At 45.8% G+C, this 12058-nt stretch overlaps 1 protein-coding gene across 1 annotated transcript in view; it reads left to right on the forward strand.

Moving 5' to 3' along the window:
- The window catches only part of ESYT3 (extended synaptotagmin 3), a 75805-nt gene that overhangs the window by 20414 nt on the left and 43333 nt on the right, over positions 1 to 12058 (forward strand). Inside the window, exons 5-7 of the mRNA XM_019522804.1 lie at positions 645 to 779; positions 1628 to 1704; positions 11029 to 11095. Of these exons, the coding sequence (XP_019378349.1) occupies positions 645 to 779; positions 1628 to 1704; positions 11029 to 11095 (279 nt within the window). The remainder of the gene's footprint in view (positions 1 to 644; positions 780 to 1627; positions 1705 to 11028; positions 11096 to 12058) is intronic.

Here is a 12058-nt window from a genome sequence, read left to right on the forward strand (position 1 = left end):
CTTTGTACTCAAATCTAAGATGAGGGGCTTTCCCCCCCCCCCCATGCTGGTTGGGGGAGGTGACTTCATCTTAGATTTGAGGAAATGTGGTATTTTATGAGCTTCCCATGTATCTCCTTCCTCCTACCATTCTTACCCTGTCACCATGTGCAATCTGGATTGTCAACTTACTTATCGGAACACTTAAAAGTAGGACAAGGAAGATTTTTTTTTTCTTTAAAACAATTTTTTTTATGCATACTCCCAGTTTGAGACGCCTTAGTGGAGCCAGATTTTCCAAAGATGGATGCCACCAAATATCTGACAGTCAAATGCTTTCACAGTATCTCAGGTTGATCAAGGAAGAATCATTGATCCCTTGTGAAATTCCTGATTCAAATGTGCAAAAGGCAGTAACTGGTGCAGAAAAAACGAACGTGTACAGGGCAGGACATAGATAACTAGGTTAAAATGTTTCTGAATATCTTTAACGACCTACAGGATGCAATAAAGTCCCATTTGGAAGCGTGATTAAAAACTACAGGTCTTGTTTTAAATTTTAAAAAGCGTGGTGGTTAATGTGCTGTGAAACGCAAGTTATTCTTGCACTAGATGCATCTTGTACAGCAAATTATCAGCATGTTTGTGCTTTCACTACCCTGTAGATCCTTGAACAGGCCTGGCCGTACTTCGGGGAGGTCATGGAGAAAACTTTTCGGGAAAAAATTGAGCCAAAGATCAGAGCAAAGAATGCACATCTGAAGACATGTACTTTTTCCAAAATCCATTTTGGGGAGAAGGTAGGACAGGTTCCTTGGAGCGTTGTAACAAGAGTTTGTTCTGCTGAGCTACCGAACATGGGGGGATTCGAGCATGAAGTCCCTTGTTACCATAATGCTGGGGACTGAAGCACTATCGCGGCCCTTTTGAAGCTCCCATTGATATGTTTTCTTTTGGAGCCATCCTGCCCTCAGTTTCCATTATTTCATTTAAATAGGCCCCTCAGCATAAATGGAAGAAGGATATAACCAGATTTAGGGATCACTGACACTGTACCAATGACTGGGGCGTTGGCCTTTTAGAACAACTGCCCATGTTGCATTATTGAGGCTGGGAAATGCATATCACCCTGTATCAGCCTCCATTCGTATCACACCTCCATTACAAGTAGCTGAATGCTTTCCTTGTAAATCTGGGAAATACAGCTTGACTTGCTTGCACCTAGTCTCCTCTTTGAGACTGTCGAGGTTGCCTGGCAGGATTTGGGTTGTGGGTTGGGCCCTTGAGGTTGGACTTGTGTTGATGTTGCTCAATGGCATTCAGAGCTGGGAACGTTGTGTTGTCAAGGCCGTCCCGCTGCTAGCTGTTAGACAGGTGTCCAGTTTGCCCTGGGACATGAGAAATGTGAAACAATAAACTTGCTCAGTAAATGTTTCACTTTAACAACAGTCATTCTCCACCTTGCTCCTAAATGCTCGTTGTAACTGAACCAACCCTGGCAGTTTACTCACTCATTTTAAGTATTGTCTGGTGAAAACTTTTAACAACCACTCTGTCCATGAGTTGAATGAAAAAGGTCAAGCTCCTTATTTGGCCCCTACCAAAAAGAAGCAATATGTGTCCTAGCTTGTGTGTATTCTTCTTTCAGTGCCCTAGAATCAATGGAGTAAAAGTCTATACCAAAGAAATCGATAGAAGACAAGTGACCATGGACTTGCAGATATGGTATGTTGAATTGCCCTTCATTTCAGTTCTTTTAATTTGCTGTCTTTCTGGCAGGTACAGAGAAATCGCCCTGGTGGATTAGACGTGAGCTCTGTATAATCCAGCAGCCTCTCCTGATAGTTTGGTTTGATTGCAAAAGATGTAGGAAGCTTGTTATAGGCAGATGTGTAGTAATCCAGCCTTCAAATCAGGTCTGCTCCTGGCTTCTGAGAGCATGTGATTAGCTTAAACCGTGAAGTGTGACATTTGATATCCCTTCTGTAAAGCTTTTGGTGTTTTCTATGATGCCCTTAAAACAATTTAGCTCCTTTTTAGGTCTTGTTAAGACCTTGGCATGAGCAACATCTTCCGACAGCGAGTTCCACAGTTTGATTGCATGTTGAATGGAAAAGTATTTCCTTTCCTTCACTTTCCTATCTTTTTAATTGAATCTAACTTTCCCTTGCCCCAAATGAGACACAGAGGACTGAGACTCTCGAGCTCTCTTGTCTGTTTGCTATTTTATTAATGGTCTTTTCAAGGTACATACCCCTCGTTGTTTTTCCCCATATTTTTCATCCTGGGTCCATCTCATTTCATTAAGTGTTAACCTCCTTTCTAAGGTGGGCTGGCCAAAGCAGAAACATACTCTTTCAGATCAAGCCACGCTTTTTCTTTATAAGATGCCTTCCTTTTTAATATAGTTTGTATTATTCATCATCACAATCCCTACACAACCCACTGTCCTGCTTGATTTTTTTTTGAGTGCAACTGAGTATAAAATCATCCCTAGAACATCTCCTTGTAAACAGGGATAACATTTGCTTCTCTCCAGTCCTCTGGAGCAGAGGACACTTTTAATGGGATTGCGTGATTTTGTTAAACTCTTTTCTTGGTTACACTGGATAATAGTAGGAACTGCTTTTGCTTGAGCCTGCCTACATTTCTGTAAGCTCCCTGAGTGATCCATCCCATGAACTGAATCAGATTTCCTGCATGGCACTGCCAGCAAAAAAGCAGGGTGAAACTATGAACGTGCAAGTGATGTCGGGAACATGGGACCTGTATCTTCCATTTCCTCTGGGGCTGTGGAAATCCTGACCTTCTGGGGCTCTGATAGGCAATCCATGTCTCCCATAAAATTGTGCACTGTATTTTAAACTTGTACTTGTATCGATTCTGATACAAGATGCTGCTAATTGTAACAACTGAAGCTCCCTCTGCAATCGTCAGGCCTCTTTGACAGTGTGTAGACAGTGTTTGTGATTGTTTCTTGCTTTCCACATCAAGGTCAAGGTTTGCCTGCACAGCCTGGCTGCAGCTTGTGTTACTCTTCAATTCTTGTAATTGCTCCCTTGGTGCTTTTCCTGTTTTTGCTTGCTTATATGCACCTGTAGGGGAACATTTTCCATTTTGTGCCCTACTGGGCTGTTCCCATCTCATTCATGTTCTTCCTTAAGACCTGCTTTTTGCATGCAGGCTTTTAACACTGCTGAGGTGAGGAGCTGGGTCTCACACCACCATCTTTCACAGTAAAAATAGTAGTAAAAATAGTAGTAAAAAGTTAGACTATAATTTCTTCAGGACAAGTAAAGCTCCTCCATGTGCTGTGCATAATAAGATGCTGACATCAGTTTCTGTGAAAGAGCGTTGTATTGGGTCTTTTGTACTATTGCTTCAGGATTCTGGTATAAGAAGCAGCAGCACAACAGACAATGCTGTCTTTTTGTCCTGTGACACTTCCTCCAGGTTGCAAAAAGAAAAACAGGAAGTGAGTATCCTTGAAAATGGTTGGGAATAGTAGCTTTCCATTGCAAATTGAGGGGGGGGTCTGCTAGAATGGACTATGTGATTTCTCCCCACCCCACCCAATAGACACATGCCACTGCAATGCCCAGATTACTTGCATGCATCTTTTAAGCGAGAAGAAATTGCTCTGGTGTCAGGGACATGGACTGAAAAGTTAGTCTGTCCTTTTGTGCACTTTAGGAAATGTTGACAACGACTTCTATTGTAACATGGGAACTCGGACTAACTGCTAATTTCTCTGCAGAGGAGCGGATTAGTTGGTTCAGCTCGAAGTAGTAGAGCTCTACCTCCCCTTCTGTTTTCAGGTGTGACATTGCAGCTGTATACACTAAATTTTAATCTGTCTTGCTGAAGCTAAGCAAAATGAAACTGTGTCAGCTTGGAGACATCTTGATTTGGAACTGAATGCCCCTGTTGTGCGTCACACTTCCTGATCATTTGTGTCCATAAGTAGCTGGTGGTTAGCTATTAGTCAAGAAATTTGCCTCAACTCCTATTCAGGGCTTGGCATTCATGTAGATGTCTCTTTCTGAAGCGGGTTGTGTACTAAGGGAGCCCCCCCCCCCTTCCAGATGTTATTTTATGTAGCACTACAAAAATAAAGAGCTATGGGCAGCCTCGTGTTAAAAAGCCTCCAGCTGCAGTGCAACAAAGGCATATTGTCCAGTTCGAGGGCAACAGGGGGTTGCTCCTTTGTTCCCTCTGCCCCCAGGACTTTAAAGGGTAAGTGGAGAGGCCTGAAACTGGGGGGCGGTTCCTGGTTCTGGGGCTGCCATCATGCCATTTAAGGTGCCCAGCGTGCGGGTAGCCCAGGGCTGGGAAGTGGCTTTCCAGTCACAGGCTGCTTATATGCTGGGAAGTGTAAAGTGTGGGTGTGCTGCCTGGGAGCAGGGCTGCTTGCACGATGCTCGGGGGCAGATTTTGTGCTGTGGAAGTTTGCTATCAATCGTGGAGCAGTTCATCCTTCTCAGACCAGAAACGGTTCCATCATTGTCACACCCGTGTGCAGTTCAGACACATGATCATGATGATGCGGGGTTAAAGAAGCTCATAGTTGTGACTTTTTTTCGAATATTGAGACCCGAACAGTTACAACTGATCAGCCTCTGTCTAATAGGAGTGTTACTAATGATGGAGTAGGACAGTGTATAATGTCTTCAGGCGTGACTCCTTTTTGTCTTGTCATGTATTAGTTTCCGCAACAGGAAACCATCCTGTGCCATAGCTCCTTTTCCCTGGATTGCAGTTCCTGCTGCACCTGTGATGCTCAGTAAATGGTTTCTGGTGTTCCCTTCGCTGTGTCAGTTTTTGGTCTGGGTGTGGGGAAGGACTGCTTTTTCTCAAGCCAGGCTTCCTCCTCTTGCTAGATGGGCAGCTGCTTCTTGGTGGTTTAACTCGGAGAGCTGTCACTCTTAATGACTTGTATGGGTGTTCCATGTGACGCTGCCTCAGGAAACAGAAGGACAAGGGACAGAAATTGCTCATAAGTCGGTATAAGTGATCAGAAACTGGTTCAAATCTGTAACATGATGGAAGTTCACTGCACATAAACCACTTTCAAAATTACCTAAACCAGCTTAAGATAAACTTGGATCGATGTAGTATCAGACTTCACTGATTTATGTTAAATCAGCTTATTGAACTTGAGTCCCAGATCCCCTCCACATCCAAGTTAACTCACAGTCCTCCAGCATCCCAGGATGCTTTGCACCTCCCCTGCGTGCCCCCCTCTCAGGGTGGGCAGGCTAGACTTGGCCCAAGCTGTCTGCTCCAGTGGAGCAGGGATGTATGCTGTAGCACCCCACAGCTTCTGGCCTGGGCCACTGCAGGCAGGTGGCTGCATTTCCAGAATCAAAAGTGAATGTCTGTTCACTTGCTTGTCGGTTCTCCCTGCACAACTTAGACTAACCTGCAGAGATTGAATCGATTCAGCCTCGGGCTTTTTGGCTGTCTGTACTTAGCCAAGATGCTTGTGAAATGTTCAGGTTAAGTCTGTTGTTAGTAATAGCTGGCATGCAGAGTATCTCAGAGCATTTTGTAGGCATTAACTTGTTACCCTTTATCACAGTTCCCAATCAGGAAAAATGAGTGTTCTTATCCCTCTCACAGGAAACTAAGGCACAGAGGGGATGACTTGCTCAGGATCAGGTAGGAGGCCTTTGGCAGAGCCACAGGAACAACCTGCAGAATCCTGTGGACTCAGCCAGTGCTGCTGATTATTCAGCTTGAAATGTCAGACTTTAAGCAGTGGTTTGTCCCACACCCACTCAAGGAAGCAGGACAACCTGTGGGGTAAAATCCCCATTTGTTACAAGTTCTCTGATACTACAGAGCAGAGGTGTAGTGAGCTCCTGCGGTGCCTTAAGCAGGGACAGCCAGGGATTGTTGGGGTGGGGGGATGCCATATCTGCTCCTGCACTCTTCTTGCTCTGGCAGCTGCTGCTGCTATAATAGCATGAGCAGAGGCTGCTGCAGCTGAGGAGCAAGCTTGCTGTGTGCTTGCTGCAATAGGGGAGCCAGAATGTGCCCCCCTCACCCCCTGTGCTGCAGGGGTCCTGCAGACAGTGCGGTGAGCCTCTGTGGGCTGCAATAGCCCCACAGTGGGGGCTGCCCCTAGTGCTCTGTTCCCATCCAGTAGCATATCTAGGGAGGGTGGGGAACTGTGCCTCCCCGGGTGGATGGCAGTGCCATTTTGCTCCCCCTTCTTCCCCAAACACTACATGGCTGGGCAGCGCAGGGCTGTGCCCACATAGCAAAAACCGCCAGGGAAGATTCTGGCACCTCCTCTAAGGGCCCAGGGTGGGTCACCTGCTCCCTGCTGCCTCCCCCACAAGTTGCACTGCTGCAGTGGAGAGGGGTTTTAGATAGTGGTCCAGTCAAAGACCAGGGAAAATTGTCCCGTTTATTCATTCTTATTAAAAAGAAGGGATTTCAAACTCTGTAAGGGGAAGTGTTTGTTTTTTGGGGGTGACCCAAAGAATAAACCTTCTTCCAGAGAGCACTTGAAAGTGTGCTGGGAGACCTCTTGAAAGGACTTTGTTGAGCGCGTGCATTAAGAATTTGTTCTTAATATTGTATCTTTCCACTGAAGATGGCAGTTAGTTGCCATATGTGACAGACAGACTTAACATTTCTTCTGGTTCCAGATAGGCTGCTGGTTTCAACAGCATTGTCTTAATTTATGTATGTTGCAAAGCATAAAAACTTTTCCATTAAAACCACTTTTCTTGCCTCTGCTTTCCTTCAGTCGTTTTAAGTTGCTCCAAAACAATACTAGTGGGAACCATTAGCTGAAAGTATTAGAAACCTGACTTTCCCTCCAGCGTAGCAGCATGGAGTTTGACTACTTTTTATTTTGCTAATCTAGTTTGACACTAAAGTCTTTTCAGTGAAATTTCCAGGATTGTTTGCAAATTTGTCTATTTCTATAGCCACTTCTTCCCACTGAGTGCCATTGTTTGGTTTAAGAGAAAATATATAATGTATTGTGTGTGTTCAGTTGCTACATTACCCATTCCTCTGTGTAGTCCCTTTGCCAAAAGAAGGTAGATTTCCAAAATAGCCAGCAGTCACTCTGAGGATCCTCGGTTACAGAGTAAAAGGATTAGCTGTGCTTGGAATGGTGCTTAGTATTTTCACGTGCTCACTGCTTTGCACTTGGGGTGTTAGCCCTGTTTGCAGGATATGGAGAGAGCTAACATTGCACAAGAAACCAAAGGGATCTGTTCAAAGTTTGCTTATGTGGCTTTGAGGAAAGAAGGCCTGATTTGGGGGTGAGACACAGGAGTAGAGGATCCCACTTTATGCCCACTATGGCTGGGGTCTGATTGCTTTGTCCCTCTTCCAGCTTCCATGTTCACATAGACAACGGGTGGAGGGGTATGGGGGGGCATGTGCCCCCCTTGACAAGGCCATCCCTGCCACCGATGCCACGGGCACCGGCGGCTTCCATGGGTGCTCGACAGCCTCGTCCCTGCCACCGATACTGCCGCCAGCTTCTGCGGGTGCCTCCACCAGACACAGGAGGTACTAGTCGCCCATTCTTGTTCATCAAACAAGTGTGTTAATACTTGCTTTTCCAGCTGTTGCCCCGAGTTGTGAGGCTTCTTGCAGTGTTTGCAAAGTGTTGTAAAAGGCTGGTATGAAGGGTGTTTATAAAGGCACAAGGTGTTGTTTATTTGAACTCAGAGTGGATGGGAGAGAGAGTTCGAGGGTGGGAAGAACTTGAACGCATCCTTCTCTAGGGGAGGGCACGTGGAGTCTGATGTTACATAAACCGTTGTCGGGCAGAATCAGAAGGGATCTTGACCCCAGGGGCAGGCCGGCTGCCGAGACCCACTTGCAGTGACTCCCCTAGCCTGGCTGGAGCTGTGTGATGAATAGAAATGCTTTGGGGACCTCATCTGGCTGCGGAAGAAAAGGATCCCTGCCTCTCCTGATTTCCCTCCGTAGACACTAAGACACTACGTATGCAAAAAAGGACACCGGATGGTTTTCAAAAGAAGCTGAAAAGGACATATAGGGGTGGGGGGTTGGCAGTGCTTAAAGGTGGGCTGAACACCTTGGAGCGTCAGTGATGGCCTAGGAGCCTGGTTTGCTGTGAGATAATGAGGGGAGGGGAGGGAAGGTAGGTGTCACAGCAGTAGAATTATGTGCTCAGATTGAGTCTGTGCATTTTTTCTGACCAAATACTTGTTTTGGGAGTCATCTCCGGTGTGCTGGCCCATGGGTGTTGTTGGCAGTGCCATATGTACATTGGTGATGAGGAATAATCTTGAACCAACAAGCGGCAGGAAGGTAGTTGGGTTATTTGGTCTCTGTATGGCTTCCAAAGTCTGCCTGTGGCATGAGAGGGCCTTAAGAATGAGTAATGAAGCTACAAAATAATGATCCTGTTCCTTAACCATACCTGTCTGGCACAAAACAGGATATGACCTAAGCTTGGGTCCTCCCAGGTTGAGAGGAAAGATGCACATGCACACAAACAGGAATTGGTCAGATTGAGTCTGTGCATTTTTTCTGACCGAATACTTGTTTTGGGAGTCACCTCAGGTGTGCTGGCTCAGGTATGGGAACCACGCAGCTGTTGTGAAAGAGCAGGAGCGGCAGAAGGGAGATTTAGATGGATTGAATGGTCCTCAGAGCGGGCCTGGGCTGCTTTCATTGCTCCCTAGTTGGATCGGAGGGACTGAAGAAAAGTTTGAAGTGGGGGGATGTTGGGTTTTTTTGTGGAAAGGAAGGAAGAAACTGAAATCTTTTTAAAATTCTGCCATCTAGAATCAGGCTGGAAAAAGATCCTGCTGAAGCCTGATTTTTTTAGAAGATTTGGTAAGCTTTTTTATGAGTTCTAGCCAGAGAGGGTATGCCTCTGCTTGAACACTCAGTGTGGCTGTTTCTGCTTAATCTCATGCCCAGAAAAACCCAGTGGCAGAATATCTTAAAGCCAGGCTTAACTTCCCAGGAGATCGGAAATAGCAATGAAGTTGTTCACAAGATCTAGCCTCCAGGTGTAAATAATGGAAGAACCGCAACAGCAGAAATGATCCGAACTGGATCCTAGCGCTGTCTGGCAAGAACTGTTTGCTGTCATTGCTACGAGTTATTAGGCTAGGATATTATCTCACAATAGCATAACTGCAGGAGGGAAGTGGGCGACTAAGGCAGGAGCCCTGGGTGCTGCCTTGGAGGAAAGGGGAGACACAAAAATAGATGCTGTTGCATCAGCGATCGGCCGTGCTGCCGCCATCTGCCGCGCACCAGCTGCTACCCTGCAGTATCTCAGGAGAACAGCCCTGATTCCCTTCAGTAAGATAAGAGTGTTTTGGAGGAATAAAACCCTTAGGCATTGGGATGTAAACCAGTTTCTGATGACGATTGGGAAGTATCTCCTTCTTTAAGCAAATTGTCCCCCAACTTCCACTGTGGGGTTTGCACCGTCTGCTGTAAGCTGGTGCACGGACTGTAGCATGGACTTCTGATATGATTTAGTTTGCAGCAGAAATGAGAGCAATAGTAACTACAAAGATCTTCTTTTCCCCGTTGAAAAAAAAAGAATAAAGACTGTAGTAGCGTGGACCATGAATATTGCACGTGAGAAAGGTCTGAAGGAGGCAAAGGCAGCCAGGGAAATCTGGAGTATTAAGCATGGTTCTGGAGCCAAGCTTTTCCTAGCAATAAAAGGTATTAGGGGTTGTGTTGGAAGAGTCCCTAGCTCTGCAGAAAGACGCATAAGATTTTCTTCAGTTGAGGAACTGAAATCTAACAGTGCCTCGTGACAGCTGCATGTAGATTCCTCTTGGCTTATTTTATTGCAAGTTAAGGGTCTTGCTGTGGGTCTTCCTCTGATCATCATGAGCTAGAGTGCAAGACAAAGCCCAGGTGATTGCTGTACAAATGCAGAGATGTTTAATGCACCTGGTTATGCCACTTTTGCTCAGGTTCAACCGGTAACAAAATATTCAGTGTGCTTGATACACCCAGCACATGCACAGGCCTGCATAGCCAGAACGTTACAGCTTTAAAACTGTACAATGTAAACCTGCTGAAATATGGCCGGGAACTTCATTTTAATTTATTTTTCAGGTCCCGTCTGGGTTCCCTTAGGCTTTGTGCCAATCAGTCTTGAGAGTCTGCCCATCCAAAATGGTTCTTTCTTCATTCTTTTGAATGAATTAAAATCTGGGCTTGATTCCTTAATAAAGGCATCTCTTTAATATAGGGCCAAACAGAATTGCGGCACCATGTTTCAGGTCCTCTGTCGGAGGCAACAGTTCAGGGCTTGTCAGATTTTGTAGACTTGGAGCAAACAGTACTTTCTCTCATAAGGTGGCATTTCTCTCTCTGATAAAGGGCTGTGTAAGTGTATTCCCAACTTGCCGAATGATTGCATCCCGCATCCCTTTATTAAGGGCCAGATATTCCCCATGGGAACTGACCAGCAGTTGACCAGTTGTCTGTCTGTCTGTCTGTCTGTCTGTCTGTCTGTCTGTCTGTCTGTCTGTCTGTCTTGTCACCTTGGCCTCGAAGACAGTTATTTTTAGGATGGACTTGGCATCTGTATTGAGTTTCTCTGGCTCAGGCTGCTGCAGTGTGATGCTATATGAGCCAAGAGAGGTGAAATAGTATCTTGGGGCCTGACTGATTTCATGGGGCTCTGCATTAGCCACAGGAGTTTGGTCTGGTGATCCTACAATAGGACTGGGGCCTTATCTTGAGAGCACTGGGATGTTCCTTTACTCTGTGGGACCCCTGTATCCCCTGCTGCTGCCTTAAGAGAAGGATGTTCCTCCCAACTGCCAGTCGTCTGAGAGATGGAGCAAGAAATACAAATGCTGCTATCCTAGTTAGCGTTGAGATTTTTGGTCTTTATAAAGTCCCAGCCTTTCCAATTAAGATGGCGGGCTTTCCTCTCAACTGTAACCCCAGCCACTTCTGCCGAATCGTGTTGGTGAGGTTGATGTGCTAACTCTTTACAGCCCCCTTTTGTCCATCTTCAACTGTTGCAACCACTGGAATAACGTGAGACCTTTCTCTCAGTTATATAGGGGACTGTGAAATTCATATGGAAATATCCAGATTTAAAGTTGGAGTGAAAGGCATCCAGGTGGGTATCATGCAGATATTATTCCCGTGTTGTTGTGGGTGTGGTCTGAGATGTGTGTGGCCTGCTGGAAAGGCCATGGGAGACCTGGCATCTATTTCTCACTCTGCTGCTGGGCAATATTGGAAATGTTCCTTCATTTCTTGCTATTTCCACCTGTCTCCTTTAGAAAGGATTTTGAGACTTAAAATGAAAAGCTCTGTAAAATAGTAGGTGGTATTAAACCTCTGGGAACTTCATGGTGACTGTAGTGATGGATGATGATACTTCCAGTTTAAGTACAGGCCCTCTACCACTTGAATTTAAAAGTGAATGGGATTTTCTAGGGGTTATAGACACCCAGTGCCCTCAGACTCAATTGAAAATCACAGCTTTGGCTTCATAGAGTCTCTGATAGCTGAGGAAAATGTCTGATTCTGCTTAGGAGAGGGCATTAGTTCTCCCATGCAGTTGCTGGTTGATAAGTCACTTTAGACTCCAAATTTCTGCTTTGTGAAAAAGAGGCTCTATGGAGCACAAAGGGACAGACTTGTCTAAAGCACCTGTACTGACCTGGGGAAGCTCTTTGAGAAAATTATCCAGGAGCACATCTGCGAGATTATGCCGGGGAGATTATGCTTAGGGGCAACCAACACGGGTTCATTAGAGGCAGGTCCTGTCAGACCAACCTGGTGGCCTTCTATGACCAGGTCACAAAATCCTTGGATGCAGGTGTTGTGGTGGACGTAGACTTTCTGGATTTTAGGAAAGCCTCCGACACTGTCTATCACTCCATTCTCATTAAAAAATTAGGCGACTGTGGCGTCGATGCCTACACAGTCAAATGGGTGGCAAATTGGCTGGAGCAGTGGTGGACGGGTCATTTTCGACCCAGGGCTCGGTCCTTGGGCCCGCACTGTTCAACGTCTTCATCAGCGACTTGGACGAGGGGGTAAAAAGCACCCTGTTCAAATTCACAGATGACAC

This window comes from Gavialis gangeticus, unplaced genomic scaffold, assembly GCF_001723915.1.
Source record: "Gavialis gangeticus isolate Ggan-Ray unplaced genomic scaffold, GavGan_comp1, whole genome shotgun sequence".
Lineage (NCBI taxonomy): Eukaryota > Metazoa > Chordata > Crocodylia > Gavialidae > Gavialis > Gavialis gangeticus.